This window comes from Gobius niger (genome assembly GCF_951799975.1).
Source record: "Gobius niger genome assembly, chromosome: 11".
In the NCBI taxonomy this organism is placed as follows: Eukaryota; Metazoa; Chordata; class Actinopteri; order Gobiiformes; family Gobiidae; genus Gobius; species Gobius niger.
In genome coordinates this window covers 19,036,336-19,055,260 of record NC_136862.1, presented here as the reverse complement: position 1 = coordinate 19,055,260, position 18,925 = coordinate 19,036,336, and the positions used below count along the sequence as shown (strand labels likewise).

The 18,925-nt window shown below is 41.0% G+C and overlaps 1 protein-coding gene across 3 annotated transcripts in view; it reads left to right on the top strand.

The window, feature by feature from the left end:
* Positions 1-18,925, top strand: part of LOC306969834 (cell adhesion molecule 2-like) — a 206,785-nt gene that overhangs the window by 172,219 nt on the left and 15,641 nt on the right. For all 3 annotated transcript variants that reach the window (XM_079565534.1, XM_079565533.1, XM_079565535.1), the window contains 5 exons: positions 295-447; positions 2,610-2,747; positions 14,894-15,055; positions 15,646-15,736; positions 15,839-16,017. In XM_079565534.1, the coding sequence (XP_079421660.1) occupies positions 295-447; positions 2,610-2,747; positions 14,894-15,055; positions 15,646-15,736; positions 15,839-16,017 (723 nt within the window). The remainder of the gene's footprint in view (positions 1-294; positions 448-2,609; positions 2,748-14,893; positions 15,056-15,645; positions 15,737-15,838; positions 16,018-18,925) is intronic.

Here is an 18,925-nt window from a genome sequence, read left to right as displayed (position 1 = left end):
GCCTCTCTCAGAAATGTCACCTGGCATGCAGTGGTGTGTCACTAACTAGCTGTTGTTCCTCCAAGGTGTGGTCATCCTGACAAGTCTATCAGACTGACAACGCCCTCGCCACTCGATGGTGTGGTCTCTTGAGAAGTACATCCCGTGATGACACAATGGACATAATTAGAGCTAGCTCAGTAGACTGCACGTTTTCCACCTACCCTAAATAGACATGAGTCAGCCCTCTGTCCTTCTAATCTACTGTATGCAGATGTTTGTACTAAATGCCTTGTGTTTTTGTGTCTTGTACAGCCCTGAGGGACAACCGGATCGAGTTGGTCCGTGCCACGTGGTCAGAGCTCACCATCAGCATCAGTGACGTGCAGTTGTCCGACGAGGGCATGTACACCTGCTCACTCTTCACCATGCCCATCAGAACAGCCAAAGCCTACCTGACCGTACTAGGTGAGTGCGCCCTAAACCCACAGATAGAGTTAAGTGTTTGCATGTTGCTTTAACCGATTTAAGTCTACAAGATGGAGGTGCTTATCATTGTGGTTTTCAGACGTATAGGGTGGGGGCTAGAGCCTGTATTCCTGTATCAATTACATGAGTGGTTCCCAACTTTTTTCCCCCAGTGACAGTAAATGCACCTGTTTCACCTCCCTAACACACCTCTCTACCTGACTAACTAACATAAAAGTTATTTCAAATACCCATTAGAAAATGCAGATGCAAATTCAAAATTAAATACCAAATCTTTGTTATTTGGACCTCTTTATTAAAGGCCCTTTTTATTGTGGAATAAAATGTGCTTGTTCTGCTGTGCATCTAATTCCAAGGCTAGTTGTTGGTGTTTACATTTCCACATCAGTATTGCTCCTTGAAAGTCATAAAGCATGCTTATAAAGACATACATGTGAAGAATTGGTATTTAAGAAATGTGTCTGTAAAGTTTAGAGTGAGTCTGGACCACATTTAACAATTTCAAATTTACACACTACCTCTTTTATTCTTTGCAAACAAACAAAATCATATATCAGGCCATCCACGAATCTTGTTATACTAGTGACAAAATGTATATTTTATCTCAAATTGTGTGATGTTGTGGTATCAGATGAAACCCAGCAAACTCTTGTCTGGTTGTATGACCTACTTTCTGTGTACATCTTGCCTAAGGCCTACAATTGTTGGGAATCATGTGTGCACCACTGTGGCCTAATGTGAGTGATCTTGCAGGACACATTGAATATCTCTGTGCAGAATTCAACAGATTATTCTGTCTGTGCCGAAGAGGGTGGTTTTTAGTTTAGGAGTTGATGCTTCTCAATGCTCTTAAGTCACATAAAGGGCCAGTAATAATGCACACATAAACAAATTCTATTTCTATTGACCCCGAATGGTTTGAGCTATTAGAGCTTCTATTCATATCTTAGAAAAGTACAGCTTTGGATCTGAATTCTATTATTTACGTTGATTGTGATTTAGCATTCCTAATGTCAAAACATAATAGGATCCATTTTAAGATCAAGACACATTTTAGTTTTTTGCTGCACAATTAGATTTTAATCAATGCGTGCCGTGTCCCTCCTACACTTGATTCCTGCTGATTGCATAACATTGTATCATCATTTGACTTAAGCCGTAGTTATGGTCCATTGTGAGGCTGTCCAATCTCTCTGCATGTTTTGTGTTCAGATCATCTTCACGCACAAACATTGTCTCATTTCCTGCCACAGAGCTTATTATGTTGCCAATTAGTTTTCACTAATGCTAATAGATGTGCTAGTGCTCTCCAGGACCATTAGCCGGCTCTGTGTGTTAACAAGCAATGGGAGAATTACAACACATTAAGGCCCACTGTTCAATAAGGGTATGGAGAAAATGATGTTGCAAAACAGAGCAGTAATTAATGCGCCGGTGGATTTTTTTTTTTTTTTAAACATCCATTATAGTTATTTAGCTGATAAAAAATATGTATGTGTTTAGTGTGATCATAACATTAAGAATTAAAAAAAAAAAAACGTATTGATTCCGGAAAAAACTAAAACATATAGTTCCCCTTTCTTGCCATGTTGATCTTTATAGTGCCCTTCAAAGCCCTAGTAAACAAAGAGATCTTTAAGTGCAGTAATAAAGCTTACAGGATGTGCTGAGATGGACAAGGACAGAGAGAGTCAATGGCATTGACTGACAGTGCTCCAGTTCCTCAGCCTGAGGCTGACACTCTACATGCTTAAAGCACTCATTATTGGAAATGCCAGTAATTAACATTTTCTGGACAATCTGGTGGCCCTGGCTCTGAACACTGGCTTTAGGCCATTACCATGATCACAACCAGTGAAAGGTAATATGTTATGTCTAGATATAGATATAGATATAGATATAGATATAGATATAGATATAGATATAGATATAGATATAGATATAGATATAGATACTGTAGATATTTGATTTTCCTCTATTTTAATTTACTTTGAGAGCTGAAGAACAGTACATTATGGGTTATTATAACAGTACATTATGGGTTATTAAAGTAGGTGACGTTGTAACCTGACCAGGTGAAGGAAGGAATTACCAGTTTGTTTGTTTGTTTGTTTGTTTGTTTGTTTGTTTGTTTGTCTCAGGTGTACCAGCAAAGCCAGAGATCGATGGCCTGAAGAAGCCTGCACTGGAAGGAGAACAGATCACTTTGACCTGCAGCAGCCAGGGCAGTAAGCCCGCCGCCGACCTGCGCTGGTTCAGGAATGAGAAGGAAGTCAAAGGTATGGACTGGGCTCTCTTCATCTGTTCCATATTGATTAGGATTTACCCTCTATGAAGCGACAATGGCTCAGGGCGTTGAGGGGCTCGTACAAAAACCGATAGGTTGGCGGTTCAAATCCCGGCTGCCACATTTCGTCCTTGGACGAGACACTTCATCTCACCACCTGCTGTGGCTGAGCAGTGGCTTATCACCATGGAGTATGGAGTGAATGAATTATAACCATGTACAGTGTATTTCATATTTACATTTTTACTCCAAGATCAAGATTGTGTAGTGTGTTTACCTGTACACACAGCTGTTGTATAAATGATTCCTAAAGTGTCACAAGAACAGCTCGTATTTTCTATTAATGGTGATTTAGAACAGTACATTAACCTGTTATCAAAGGGCAGCCAGCTTCATCTCTCGTTTCAGTTTACACTCTTTTCCATTTGACGAAGTTCACTCCTTGTAATTGTCTGGAATTAAAAGGGTGTGTTGTTGAAAAATGCTAGTATTATTATAGGCAGTACAAAGCAGATGTGCCACTTTGTTCATGCACAATGGAATTACCTTTTAGTAATTTGAGAACATTTTATAAATCATATGTTTACTTCATTAAGACAGAATGTCTCACATTATCTTCAACATTGCAGCCGACTTTGGTTTTAGCATCATTTAACAAAAGACAATAAAGGTAGAACACGGAATGCAAATTATCCTCTTCTAATTTGCATAGCTGCGAGTGTAAACAAAGAAATTGAAATGAAAATCACTGTTTTCACGCTTGCCAAAACAGAAAGACACTATTGTAATGACTAGTGTTATGAGTGAAGCTCGCATCCAGGTGTTGCAGATCCTAAATGCCCAATTTAATGTTGTAAAGTTTCCTTCATGCACCAGACACAGTGAGGTATTAATAAAGCCTAAAAACACTCTGCAAAGGCAAACGCTTTTGCTCATTACCTTTGTATGTCAGTTTATGCTCAGGTATTCAGGCCTTTTGTAGTCAAGATTACACTTTATTAACCTTGGCATGCTATTTTCAGTCAAAGTTTATTAATTCAATATAATTTTGTTCACCATTATTTGTATGCTTTTTATCGTGTTGTACTAAAGGTGTGTCCAGAATACTTTTTTTTATATAGGGAGGCAAACATGACCCATGCTACAGTCATTTCCCAGAAAAGAACTGAAATTTGCACATTTCTAAGAGAACCTCTCTGGCAATGGCTCTTAATTAACCACTGGGCTCAATGTATATTTGTTGCGCGTGTGTTGAAAAGGCAGAGCTTTAGATTAGATCACTCAAACAGCCTATTTCCATTGTAGTTGATCCATAGTTATACTTGTAATTCTGGTGTTCTGGGATTATAAAGAAGATAATGGCATACTAATTAGCAGGCGGCATTTCCCTTTAACAGTCTCCCATAGTCTCTGCGGGGAATTATTACTGTTCCCACTAGAAGAGGGGGTCGGTAAATGTGTCCAGTAAAGATTCTTTCATTTACACCAGGCTGTTTAACTGGAGGGTAATGTCCTGTGGGGGGCTACCGTAGTCTCACGGGGATACAGGCTTTCTTATTAAGGTCCCCCATTAACCTCACACATGATCTCCTTTAATTTAGGGCCAGTATCTTTTCTGCTGGTTATTAAATACAAGGGGTGCTATTATGCATAACAGGGTTCAGTAAAGGTCAATTAAGTTTTTTTTAATTTTTTATTAATTGCCCTGTTATAGTTTTGTCCATTGGGATGATCACAAGCAGTTTGTGTGCTAAATGCAGACTTTTACAACCTAAAGCCATGTATGATAACAAATCACCTTATTTTTCCTCGTATCCTAGCATCTCGCTGGTAACAACTGGCATTAGTGACAGTTTAATTAATTCATTTTTTGCATTGCTTTACTCTTCAACCCTATGGATAAGCAGCATGAGCATTTGATGTATTATATCCTCTGTCCAAAGTCCTGGAGGTTGTGCGTTGTTTGTTAACAGTACCTCGCTGACACTATGAATGTCGGCGATTGTTGTCAGGTGTTTTATCACAAAGTCACTACGTTTTGATCTGGAGTGAATTGTCTGCAAAGCTCTGTTGCTCTCTTGTCAGTCTTGTCATTACTCCTTTTGTAGTGGGTCTTAAGCTCCCTCACTTCAGCCTGCTATCAGTCAGGTGGGTGTCCCTGGTCCATATAAACAGTCAGATAAGGCCAAATCAATGTTGGTCTTCACACCTTTTTAAGCAGATATCATATCAGTTTTCTATTTGAATTGACAGCGGTGCACGCGCTATTTTGAATCATGTTTATTCAGACTGAAGAATCCCATTGCTGAGGGGATATCTCACACTGGCACCTGTGTACATTTATGTGCATTATTTTCCCAGGAGGTACAGTCTCTCATTATCATCCTTTTTTTTTACAATTGAAGATTTTTGTAGTAAGTAACTCATGCCCCTAGAGTCCATAAGCGCCACTGCAGGTGTTGTGGCATGTAGCGTTTTTTTACTCATTATTTGTCCATGAGAGTACATACTATGCTGACAGAAAAGACTAAGGGATATTGTACATCCAATTACACAATGGAGATCATTTTTTTCACTCAAACTTGGCTGTAATACTGTTTACGTGGCACTAACCCACACTTAGCTTTGCCCGTTAGCCTGTTAGCTTCTTCTTCGCGATTCCATTAGTGTGTATTGAGGCCTCCGACCCGTAGGCACCAAAGTTGCAATTGTGGCTTTCTGGCCAGAGACACCAGGGAGAGATGAAAGGCCCCTCAATCATCCAATTAACACTTGTATTACCCCCAGAGGGACTACGGAAAGGATTTATTAAGGTAAACAAGTCACTTAGTACTGCTTTAATTATACTGGAGGAAAGCATTTATTTTGTTTGAGCTGAAGTTGTATAAAGATCTGTCTAAGTTCACGAATCGGCTACATGGATTTCTTTTTAGTGTGAAATAATAAAATAGGGAAAAAAACCGAGATCAATCAATACGAGAATAAAACCGTGATTCATTTCTTTGCCGTGTCGTCCAGACCTTACAAGCAAGGATCAAAAGTGAAAGATGATACTGAGGGGGAAAAGTCCATATTTTCAGTCCCAATGATGTTGATATACTTTAATTTATCCTTCAACCTGACTCCCTGATGAATGAGCAAGTTTGTAGAAAATAAAAAAAATAAGCATGTAACACAGAGGATAACACAAAACGTGAGACATGCACTGACTTGCTCATTTGACAGATCCCGCTCTGTTCAGTGTGAGACTGTGAGCAACGCTGCTGGAGAGGAAAGACAATCGAGACATATTGGTGTGGGATCTGGGGGAAGGAACGAGATCATATTATGGGAAAGGGCCACAGAAGTCATACAGTTAGCACAGCGCTATGCTAAACACGCTGTGGTGAGGGGGGGGGGGGGGGGTGTTATTGATATGTATATGAGTGAAAGCCAGGACATAAACTCGCATGTGGAACTGAATCCAATATTCATATTTGATGCCCCGGATCCCCTCAGTCCCGCCCTGTAATGCTATATTTCTGTCTCTGTTATGCGGAGCCCGCTGAGATCTACGCCAATATCTCCACATGTAGCTCTTGTTTACACACCGCTGAACCGGAGGGACTGGTGGAGAGACCAAGGCAAAGGCAGAGATGAAATGAATATTTATTCCCTGAATATATGGGCAGGGATGTAGCTTTCGGGCAGGTATTATCATAGCGTCTGACCTAAACTGTAGAGGTTATTGCTTCATCATGTTAGGCTACAGCTATATCCGAAAAGGGCTTATGGGGGGAAAAAAACATACAGATTTGATTTACGCTCACTTGCGGCCACATATTCTATTGTCAAAGGTGTTGTAGTCATGGATAAGGGGAATGAATTGCAGATATATACTATGCATGGTGCTACGTTTAAAGGTAATAGTGGCGATATAGAAGCGCTGTTGCTATAAAATGGTTCTGCTGCTTGAATCCAAAACAAGCACATGCACTCCCTTCCCCATGCCAGGCACAATAAGGACTTTGTTGACTATAACAGCACCAATATTTTTGCGCTACATTTCAGTGAATGATTTTAGATGATTCAGATGATGAATATGGTGCATTTTGTGTCATTTTATGTAACATACTAATACGTATTTTGCAAATGCGCTCTGGGCTTTCCCGATTTGAACTGTTCTGGTTCATTCATTGTTCACTGATTTTTCTAAAAAATTCAACTCATCACAACATTGTGGATAATTAGCTCCTGTATGTGGTAACTTGACCGTTCCAACATAGTCAGTCCGCTATAGAGCAAATCGTGATAATGTTTTAGAAAATAACATTTGAATTTAATGGACTTGGTTAACATGACCGCACATCCTACCTCTCCATATTACTGTATATATGAACAGTGCTATATCTTCTTCTTCTTCTTCTTCTTCTTCTTCTTCTTCTTCTTCTTCTTCTTCTTCTTCTTCTTCTTCTTCTTCTTCTTCTTCTTCTTCTTCTTCTTCTTCTTCTTCTTCTTCTTCTTCTTCTTCTTCTTCTTCTTCAGAAAATTGAGTGTGTTTATTAGTCATGAATAACTAGTGTCTTATTTATATATCTAAAGAGAAAGAGAAAAATAACTGATGCATGTCTTGAGGTACGTGGGCACCAAGTTATTCAGTCTTTTCCAAAATGGTGGTTACTCTGCCATTTCATTTGCTCATCATCATTTTTCTTTCTCTTTGGCGTTTGAATTATCTTAATATCATTTCAATATCAATATCAATATCCTTAAAGAATCTGGAGGCTGTTTGTTCATCTGTGGGCTGTTGTCCTTGCACAGAATAAGATGGACATTGGTATTCGAAAAGTGCCAGTCAGTCAGTGTATCTCCAACAGGATCAGGTTTGAGGCTAATGGGGCTGCCAGTGATATTGTGACACTGAAAGAAAGAAGCTTCGTGTTGGAAAATTTCATTTGAGTTCTTTTTCTGAAGTGTTGGCTCTCCTTGCTCACTGTTTAGCGAGCCTTTGTTGGAACTAAAGTATGCAGCTCCCCAGGGTGCACTGGATCGATGACTATTAAAGATGTAATTTCAACACAGCTCTGGTAGGTCACAGTGCCATGAATAAAAGATTATGACGCTCCGACTCCTCTGTCCTGAATACCTCCACACAAAGATACGAAATCAGACTTTTTGGCTCTTTTTTGTGGGATCATATTTTTGTTTGTGAAATGTTTGACATGGTTTACATAATCAATGTTCCCTTCAATTTGTTTCTGCTTAATTGAGTTGAGACTTGACGCTTCATTCTTGTAACACGCCATCCCAGGAACTACAAAAGAGCAAGTCGTCTTTGTCAAATGATCAAAAAGGTAATTGGAGGAGGTTAACCTGAAACTTGTCCATTTTTTTATCTAAATTAATTTCAACGTTATGTTGCTATGGATCGCAAATTGAACTCTTTGTAGCCCACAACAAACTCATTTTTATAGCGCCAAATCATATTCAGGTAGTTGTAAAAAAGTCACTTTTAGGAAAATATGACGAAGAGACAAGGGCTCTTCTGCATCAAAATTCACTATTTAAATCCTCTAGAAAGCCTTTATTTGAAGCGGCTAGTTCATTTAAAATCTATAAATACTAGCTGAGACCCGGCCTTCGGCCGGGCCTCGCTAGTCTCCACATTTGATATTCTGAGATTATTAGTGATTACAAAGAAATGTCCAACCCGTCACACAGTTCAGCTGTAGACCAGTGGTTCCCAACCCATTCCAAAAACTATGGCCACTACAAATGTGTAAAATAATGAATGCTAAAAATAATATCAAACAATCTGCAATTGGAGTGTTTGATGCACCCGTACTCTTTTCTTATAAACTACAACGACGATATGTTCGCTAAACTCAGGGAATAGAAATGAAGAGACAGTGGAATAATTATGGATAAATATTAGGGGTTCAGCTCTAACGGTTTGGTTCACGGTGCAGGACCCGTGGTTTGGTGCATCACGGTAGTGTGCAATCAAAAAAATAATAAGTAGGGTTTGAAATGAAATAGCCTAATGATCGTTGTTAGACAGTATTTATAACGTTACAATAAAATTGGCAATGCTTTCCAAGCTGCTTTAGAATGAAATGTACCTCTGGGCTCACAATACGTGAAAGCAAAATAGAAAACAAATGGTACAGCAGCAAAAGAGAAAAAAAGAAAAAAACTACGCAGTGCAGGCCATGCGCTCGTTAAGTTGTAGTTTCATTTTCGCTTTGACTCACACGGAGGATAAATCAGTCGGAGCAGCGCGTTTGAGTAGAGGCTTTTGGGCAATGTTTTGCGTGTACTGTTTTTCGGAGACAAAGCTTTAGAGACGGAATACTGCCTGGATCTATAATGAACCACAGGCTCTGTCACTGCAGGAGAGACTTAAACAAAGACGCGCAGATGTCTTTTGGAGGATGTAACTGTACCTGTGCGGAGCGTCTGCAGGTTAGCGGTGAGTGACGATGACACACATCACCCTGTTAGGATGCGCGCGCGCACGCATACACGCGCGCACGCACACACGCGCGCGCACACACGCACACACACACCGCCCTGTTAGGATGCGCGCACACGCACGGCAGTCAGATGTCGTGCACTCGCGTTGTTGTGACGGCGGGTTGTCCTCGGACAGCAGCACCGCGGTGCATATGGACCCGTGGTCAATGCCCGCGGCTGGTGGGACCGTCACGTGGGGGCCGGCCGCGGATGAAATAATAATAATAATAGTAATAATGCATTAGTCTTATATAGCGCTGTTCCAGACGCTCAAAGTTGCTGAACAATTATGCGCACATGAGCCCCCACCACCAACCACGCACACACTCACTACTCTCGCTTCCTGGTGTTCCCAAACGGTCTCCCATCCCAGTCCTAACCAGGCCCGTCCCTGCTTAGCTTCAAAGTCGGTATGGGAAATAAACATGGCGGCGCCCAGGCGGCGGCCATTGAGATAGCGTTTTCTATTATAGATTGCTTACTTGGTGTAAATGAATCCCATGTGTGCCAGCCAACACACCGATTTTCAGGGAGTCTATTCCAGGTCTTGCTTTCTCCATTTTATAGGTAATAAGGACATTTAGAAGCAATTGGGAGCATGTCGACATTTTCCAAGGTACTTGTATTCACAATGGTCAAAAAGCAGTATATATTAGGGCTCTGTTGGGAATCAAATCGACATGGTTGTCCTCTGTTTTGTTGTCAGAAGAAGAAGAACAGACTGTAGATTTTGTAGCCAACAACCACATTTGACCTGAACTTGACTGAATTATTGAAATGTATGGTACTTGATCATTCCAAAACGGAAATTTGTTCTTTGGATTTGTCCTATCATTCAGTGCCACTAGGGCAACCTGTCACCACCGTTCTTGAGCCGAGTTCATGATCAGGAGGAGCTGGAGGTTTTAGCCTGTTGTGCGTGTTGTAGGGTCGTTCAAAGGGGTTAATTATAAACAGCCAACGACACTGCATTGCCGGTTACAGTGCCAAGACCTACCCACTCTCTCTTTGCACGGGCCATATCTGTTAATACAAGTCACTCTGAGCATTGCGGGATTTCCATGTCAGCGCAGCTCGTGTCTCTGATAGAAATCCTTACAGCTCGCTCCCTCGAGTCAGTCATCAGTTAGGACGGTCCAGAGCTGAGGAGACAGATCCGACCAGTGCTGCCAACAGGTCCCGCTCCCTGGGCTCTCCGGGTGTAATAGATCATGTCCACACCTCGCTAACGCTGCTCCTACTGGGGATTACAGCCCTGGACCGCACCACGGACAAGAAATTATGGGCCAAGCAGCAAGGAAAGTGCCTTTTTAACTATGACAAAGGGGTTGTGGTTTTGGTTTGTAAACTTTGCCCAAAAGCAAGCATACAAACACACTATAGGATGGTCTACACAGCTGAGAAAAGGAAGGAAGTGTTGCTTTTTAAGGATGAAGCTTTGACAATACTATCAACGAGATGAAGGTTTGGTCTAAGGCAAGAAAGGTCATATTGTCACAAATACAGAATGCAGGTATCTTTAGGGCTGTCACAATAATTACTATATCGACTTATCATTCAATATGTAACAGATAAACGATAGATTTTTGGGCCCCCTATTTTTTATTTGTAAAACTTTGATTTTTAACTGAAGCAAATTGAGTTACATTATATTTCATGTTTTTTGCAGCTTGAACATCAGGGCATGATGATGCACTTTTACAACAAAGGTTTTCTGTCATTTTCATGCCTGAGAGTCGACAGTATCCATTATCGAGTCAATAATATCGTTTATCGCGATACTTTCCTGGCTCAATATATTGAACTACAAATTTGTTTTCATGACAGGCCTATGTATTATGTCCAAATTTGGGCACTAAGCTTATATTAATGTTGTTTATGTAATGCAATTAGATTAATGCAATTAGATTAACCCAAAGAAAGTATAAATGGCATCAGGTATAAATTCTGTGCCCAATTAATCAATGTATTTTGAGGCAGATGACATAGTTGGCACATATTTTTTAAATGAAATGAATGTCACCACTTTTAGTAGTATCTCTCATCGCTCAGCCTCTCGTGTGAAGGACATGAAAGGGTCACATTCTCACTTTAGTGCGGCTGCCTTTTCTGTTTTCCATCGTCCGAGGCGCGGTCTTTTGGCTCTGTGTTTGTAGTCCACCCACAGAGCAGCTGCAGCTCCCGGCACACTCTGCCAACACGCGGTTTAAAGACGCACAGCAGAGAGCCCAGCCGAATGTTGGTCATTAATAACACTAAATACAGTCAACAGTCCAACCCCCTCACTCAGTGTATACGCTCTCCATGAGGATAAACCTGCATAATCAGGCAGGGAGTATATGTAATGTAATAATTGCAGCAAAGATGAGCATTGTTAGTGTGTCTAAAAGATTCAGTTTATAATTACCATCTTTCTGATTTTAAAGATAGTCCGGCACATTTTGTACATGTTTTACTTCATCACTTACTCTATAACAAAAAAAACTGTGTCTTTGTCAGTATTTCACCTCGCCCATTTTTGTGACGGATGAACCTGTTGCCTGGTAGCACTAGCCCCACTTTCACAGAAGCAATCAGAGTCCATCTTTACAAATGTTCACTCAAAGGAACAAGTTTGTATTTCAGTCCGCTGAGGGCCTTTGCTTTGTTGAACCTTCGCAGTCTCAAAATGAGACGATGAATCGCGCGGCAATACTTTTCGGCCGCTCGTGGGCGATGGTGGAACAGAGACATCAGTGGTTGAGGTGGTCCATGTCACTGCTGAGGGTTCATCGCACTGATTGAAGGACTTGCATTTTTAGATCCTCAATGGAATAACAGTGCAATCAAATCTAAACCACAGCTTACAGAGACGTGAAGTGATCGAGAAACACATTGATTTTGGTTTTGTTATTTCAACCATATTACATGATTTCAGTCTTTGTACTGTGGTTTGTTTTGGAAATTCTTGAGAAAAAAGATATATGCACACACAGTATTTTTTCTATTGCAAGTATATGAAAGATAAGATTGATTAATACATTGACTTTCTATAGTGACACCTGGATGACAAAAATATGAGGCCTTCAAATAATTCAAATCAGTAGTACAGCACACATTGCTTCACAGCAAATCACCAGTTTCTAAAAGTTACTTTTTTTAACTTATCTTCCACAAACAGTCTGATTGGCATGCTCCCATTATCAAGTTCTGCTGAAAGAATTCTGCACTGTATTTTTAGACACCCGGTCACCCGTATGTTTCTCACTCACCTCGCCACATTTTTTCAAATCCATTTATGCCTTTGTATACGCCAGTCTTTTTAACCATCTAACCACATCAAAAGACATGGCTCTGCTGAGGTCAGGCTGATCCGGAACACTCGCACTTCTTATAAAAGTTTCCCCAAAAACGTCCGGTATTTGTGGAAATGTCTGACCAGATCTGACTGCCCTATTTGCAGCTGCTAAATCATGCAGGGACATTTGAAACACAGGATTTTTTTTTTTTTTCTCACTTTGGCTTTTGTACGCTTGGATGTTGCTGGCGCTGCGGAGCTTTCAATCACGTCTCACCGGGGGAGGCGGGCTCAGAGCAGCGGTTGGGTGCAGTGACTGAGCGGAGGAAGTGATTGGCATAAGTGAAAACAGAAGGAGACATGAGGACCGGGAGTTAAGGAAGTGAGGAGACGAAGAGAGGAGTTTAGAAGGAAAATACAAAAACAATACAGTGAGCAGCAACTTACCAAAAAAGGTTTTAACGCTTTTGGATGGATTGAAGTAGGAACAAAGCCTGAATAGATAAGGAAAGAAGACTTGAAATTATTCTTAACGGTCGGATGGCACTTATTAAAATGGAACCATGGGAATTAAGCCGAAATGTGGTATAGTGGTTTGCCGACATGTTGGGGTGTGACAATATATATACCGATTTTGTGATATATCGCGATATTTTGCTGGACAATATGATATCGATACTTTTTATGCCGATATCGATACTTTTGATGACGTCATGCATAATAATGAGGTAGCAGTGCTCCCCTGTTGTCACAGTCAATAGAGGCCAATAATGATCAAGAATTTAGTCAGAACATTAGAGGACAGCACAACAATTATAAGCACTTTGTGATCAAACACTGTCGCACAGATATATTGCTTTTAATGAGTTTTTATAATTATAAATAAGATTATTTTGTGTTTGATTCCTTTTGAAATACTGTGATTTCTTGTTAATTTAGATGTAAATGAAGTGATGTCATTAACAGATCAATTCACCCATTTTCCAAGTCCATTTGTTCACTTATTCATTGAAGAAAACGCACATGAAAACGAATGTCAAAGATGTCGAAGATATATATCGATTGTCACAGTATCGGCCTATGGTGAGGTTATCGTGAGCCATGTATCGTTTATCGTATCGAATCTTGAGGTACCCAGAGGTTCCCGTCCCTAGTCTATGCTTGGCCATTCTGTGAGGAATTTCTATTCTCAATGTGTCTGTGTAGGTTTCCTCCATTTGGTTCGGTTCACCCAGCCTTTAGACACACATTGGAAGAGCAATCAGTTGAGTGGCTTGAGAGTAATTCTTATATATAGACAATATCGTTGTACAACTGGAATACAAACAAAGCCTTTTCAGTTTTATCTGTCAGGAAGATAGAAAATTCAAAGCAAAAAGGTCCTGACTTCAACTCCCGGGCTGACCCTTTCTGAGGTTCTGAAGTTTTAATCTTCTCCCTGTGTCTGTTTGGGTACATTCACTATAATAGGGGGCCTACACTTCTTCTGAACATTAGATTCTAACTGTCTGTAGGACTTTACTCTGGCAGACTTTGGGCTCTAAACTCTAGAGATTTGGACATAACACCGGACAGCCGGAGCCAACATATGCAAAACCTAAAATGGTGTGATCAGTGGACGATTTGTGAACGATTTATGGACACCTGTATTTCTGGTAACGCTCAGCTGGAAGATTTTCGCCAGTGGCCCGACGGTAATGAGGGTGTTCAGCTGTTCAGATCACAGAGCAGGTGTGGCGTCAATGGCTCCATGGGCACACTGTACGAACGGAGAATAATCATACAGCGCATAGAGGCTGATTGAAGTCTGAAATGCATTTTAACATTTTCCGTCTGGGTTTGCTGAAGGTGAGACAGAGTGAGAATATGCCATTTCTTCACGCTTTGTTCAAGACAGTTTTTTGACACAGGCACATTGACAAGAAAATAGCTCTGCCGTTCAGCTGGTTTCAGAAAAAAAAATATTCAGCATAGAATTCAGAGTTAAATTGCTGTAGAACAGTGGTTTTCGAATTGTGGTTTGAATAACTGTGGAATCAGGGTTTTTCTGCTCTACAAATAAGTGTTTCTTTTTCTTTTATAGCATTTTCACTTTTTTACTCCTGACTGAATGAAGCCTAAAATTGAAATGTAGACAACCGGTATCTGCTTGTTTAGATCAGTTTTTGTAGTTTGCTGTTGAAGGCACATTAAGCGCTTAATTAGTGGTGGTTTATGCATAGATTCATGGCATTTGAAACCACAACTTGTTCTGACACAAAGGCCTCATCCAAGCCAAATCACTGACATTTTCTCTTTACCCCCTCGCGCTCCCTTTCTCCTCCCCTCGCTCCCCTCCCCTCTCTCTCCCCTCTCTCTGTATGAAGGCGCCAAGGTGGTGAATCCTATGGGGAAGACGTTCACGGTGCAGAGCTACTTGCAGCTGCAAGTGGACAGGAACGATGATGGAGTGGCCTACACCTGCCGCGTGGACCATGTGTCCCTGTCCCAGTCGCCGCAGCAGGCCACCGAGGTGCTGGAGGTCCACTGTGAGTGCACACGTGTGCGGCCGACACGTCACTGACACTGAGAGAAGGGAGGCCAGCTTTAGCTTACAGATGGTGCTTGTTATTTCGGTCAAGGCACATAAATACAACTAGATGTTTACTAACGTTTACTAACGGAAAAAAAGTACCGTAATTCACCCCCTCCCGCCTTTACTGAGTGCAATTTCTCCAGTTCAGCTTTACCCAAATCTGAAAACTTCTTTGACTGGAGCTTGAACCCCATTGGCCAGAATAACACCTCATTTGAGTTGAGTTTTTGTGAGTTTTTGTTGAGTTTTTGTGGCATTTTTTGTTGAGTTTTTGTTTGAGTTTCTGTGACTTTTTCGTTGAGTTTTTGTGACCTTTGTTTTTGCATTTTTGTCACTTTTTTGTTGCGTTTTCATCCTAGTTTTTGTTCCGATTTTGACACTTTGTTCAAGAACGTTTTAGATTTGCTAAACTGGAGAAAATGTGCTCGGTTCAGGTGGGAGTTAAGATGTTAGTTTTCATGCTCTCATTGATAATCAAACAAAAAAACAGTTAAGATCGATAGATAGCCTATTGTCAACTCATTGTCCTCTCTCTGTCCACAGACGCCCCTCGTGTGGAGATCCGCCCCACCCACACTGTGCCCCAGGAGGGCCAGTACCTCAAACTGGAGTGTGACTCCAAAGGCAACCCTTCGTAAGTCACTTCATCACTCCTCTTTTTTTATATATGATTTACAATACCCATCCATATTCCATGCAGTACTCTCATTATATCCACTGCATGATGTCTTCCTAGGCCTGACCCTGTGATGTGGACTAAGGATGGGGGCGAGCTGCCTGACTTGGACCGGATGATTGTGGAGGGACGTGACCTCACCTTCACCTCCCTGAACAAGACGGACAATGGGACGTACCGCTGTGAGGCCAGTAACCACCTGGGCACGAGCAGCGCTGAGTACAAGCTCTATGTGTACGGTGAGTTCAAGTGATGGGCTCCTCACACAAAAGACCTGCAATATGAGGCCCCAATAATAAACCTATTAGGAGAGACGAAAGAGCTGTTGAAAAGCTCCCCTCAAATGCACAATAGCCAGAACCCAAGGCTGGTAAACATTTCATTTGACTTATGATCTTTGATTTTAACCATTAATTGAAAATCAATAGCAGCAGCAGACATTTTGCTGCTGCTATTGATATAAAATTATGTATTTTATTTCCTCAGCCCTTTTCTCAGACATAGTCACATTGTGTTTCACAAGAGATCATTATGTTCCATACGTTCAGTGAATCAGTCAGTCTGAGTACTAGCAGTAATTCGGCTGCCAATCTGTGCCAAAGGACCCCTCACACACACACACAACATTTATACATATGGAAGGTGAGTGAAGTCTCTTGCCCCAGGACACCGTTTGGAGCTGGGCTTGAACCACCGACCTTTGGATTTGTGGTCGCCTGTGGCCTTTCCATTGAGCCACAAATGAAATTGACTGATTTTAACAGACCCAAAGTTAGCATAATAGAAAATGTATTTTTGTAGAGCTTGATTCTGTTAATGCATACAGTTGCTGAGTTGAGCGATTAGAGCACCCTCGCACTGGGGGATGAGGGTCTCAGGAGGCAAAAATGTCTCCAGTGGCTTTCCTTAAATAAACCGTTGTCCTAGATCTACACGCATGGATAAGGATCCAGCCGGAATTCAGTGCTGCGTTGTCAGGAATATCACCGGGAAGGATAAGTCATTCCCATCCACTCCAGAGGAGGTGCAGGAAGCAGCTGGTCAATTTTTCTATGGATTTTAAACATGAGCAACAGATTCCTTATTTATTCTTTTCTTTTAAGTGAGTTCTAACATTGCGTGGATATCCTAGATGAAGGCCCTTGAGTCATCATCTGTACTTTGCAGTTGAAATGTTGGAAGTTTACAAGGAGCTTTAGACCCCACATCATTGGTATTTCACATAAAATTTACTCCTTAATCATCAACTAAAATCTTTCTCTAGCGAAAATGGAAATAACAGAAATAGATTGTTTTTAAGGACACATTGTTGACACCATTTTAATGTCAGTAGCTTGTGATGTTTGGAGCTGAAACAAGAAGATGGATATAAAAAAAAAAAAAAAATGCTGTGCTAAGATCTGACCTGGTTGCATTTAAAGGCAGCATTAAACTCATGAAAAAGAATGTAAGCCTTATGTGTATTTTGCCTGGAGCAGATACAGTGCACTCCTGTGACTGTCCTTGGCTGTACATGTGTGAAGAGGCTGAAGGGAGAAACAAGGTTAATCCTGTATGTATACTTCATGAATTGCTGAGGGCCAGAAAAGATCAAGGCTACAAAATTGAAACCTATAGCGGCTGCTTCAGTAACCTGTAGTTTAACATGGTGACATTTGTACAAGGAAATGCAACCAAAAGCAGTATATCCTTCTAATGATTGCCAGCTATGCAGTTGTACTGTAGCTGTTCATCGTAGAAGAGGTTTTCAAAGGTTGTGATGTATGTGTGGTATGTGAGCTAGAGATGATATCACTGTCCATTTCTTTTAGCGTTTGTTTGTGTCTGAGAATGGTTTCAAATGCCACACAGTGTAGCCACAAGAATCACCAATGTATTTAATGCGTTTAATGACAATGATGCTCTTAACTCTGACAAATTCCACTGCTTCTCAAAAAGCCATTGGGTAATAGTCGGGTCAGAAAGTCTTAACTGGATTCATTACTCGTTCTTCTCAAATGGCACTGTCTCTGTTCCTGGGCTTCATTAGTGATTAGCACATCATTTAGCCTTTTGCAATTGCTTCCATGATTCTCAGAAAATACCTTTTTAATGGTTTCTCAATAACCAGGAAACGCCTTCTCCCCACCGCTCTCCCTCTTTCGCAAAGACCCACACCATGCAGCTTAGTGATTCAAGCTAAAGCTGAAATGTCACAGAGACACAGAGGAGACTCGCCCTTGGGAGAGGAGAGCGCAGCCAATTAACAATCGAATTGTAAAGAATATACCATGGCAAAAAAGTTAAAAGATAAGCTCGTGTTGTAACCTGATCAACTATGTCATAACAGGTTTTCAGCAGCTCATATCATTACTTCCATCTTTATATGATAGGCGTCTGATTGGATGGACCACTGGTTTAATTAAATGAACAAGGTCAGTATCAGAACTTATTATTCTAGCACAAGAGCATCTCTTGAGCCAACATTAAAGAAGCACTAAGTAACTTGTTTACCCTAATAAATCCTTTTCGTAGTCCCTCTGGGGTAATACAAGTGCTAATTGGATGATTGTCGGGTCAGAAAGTCTTAACTGGGGGGTCTTTCATCTCCCCCTCGTGTCTCTGGCCAGAAAACCACAATTGCAACTTCGCTGCCACCGGGTAGGAGTCACCAATACACACTAATGGAATCACGAAGAAGAAGCTAACAGGCTAACGGGCAAAGCTAACTGCGGGCTAGTGCCACTTAAACAGTATACAGCTGAGTTTGAGTGAAAAAAATGATCTCCATTGTGTAATTGGATGTACAATATCCCTCTCTCCCTTTGACTTTTCTGTCAGAGTAGTATTTACTCTCACAGACAATTAATGAGTAAAAAGCATGTTTTGCTTTAATGTTTAAAAAACTTTCTTCTCCTGCCTTATGCAAATAGCCCAGGTGGCACAGTGGCTCCTGCTCTTGCTATATACAAGGGAGTACAATATATATACATTTAACTATAATTTTAGACAGGCAAACATACTCATAACTTGCATAAACATGAATTTATGCATCCCATAAACTTCAACACAGCAGTGACTACCTGTTGTGTGGAATTTTATGGGACGCTAGTGAGATCGCAACATGGGAAACACAGCTATGCCATGAGCATATCAGCCAAAGCCAAA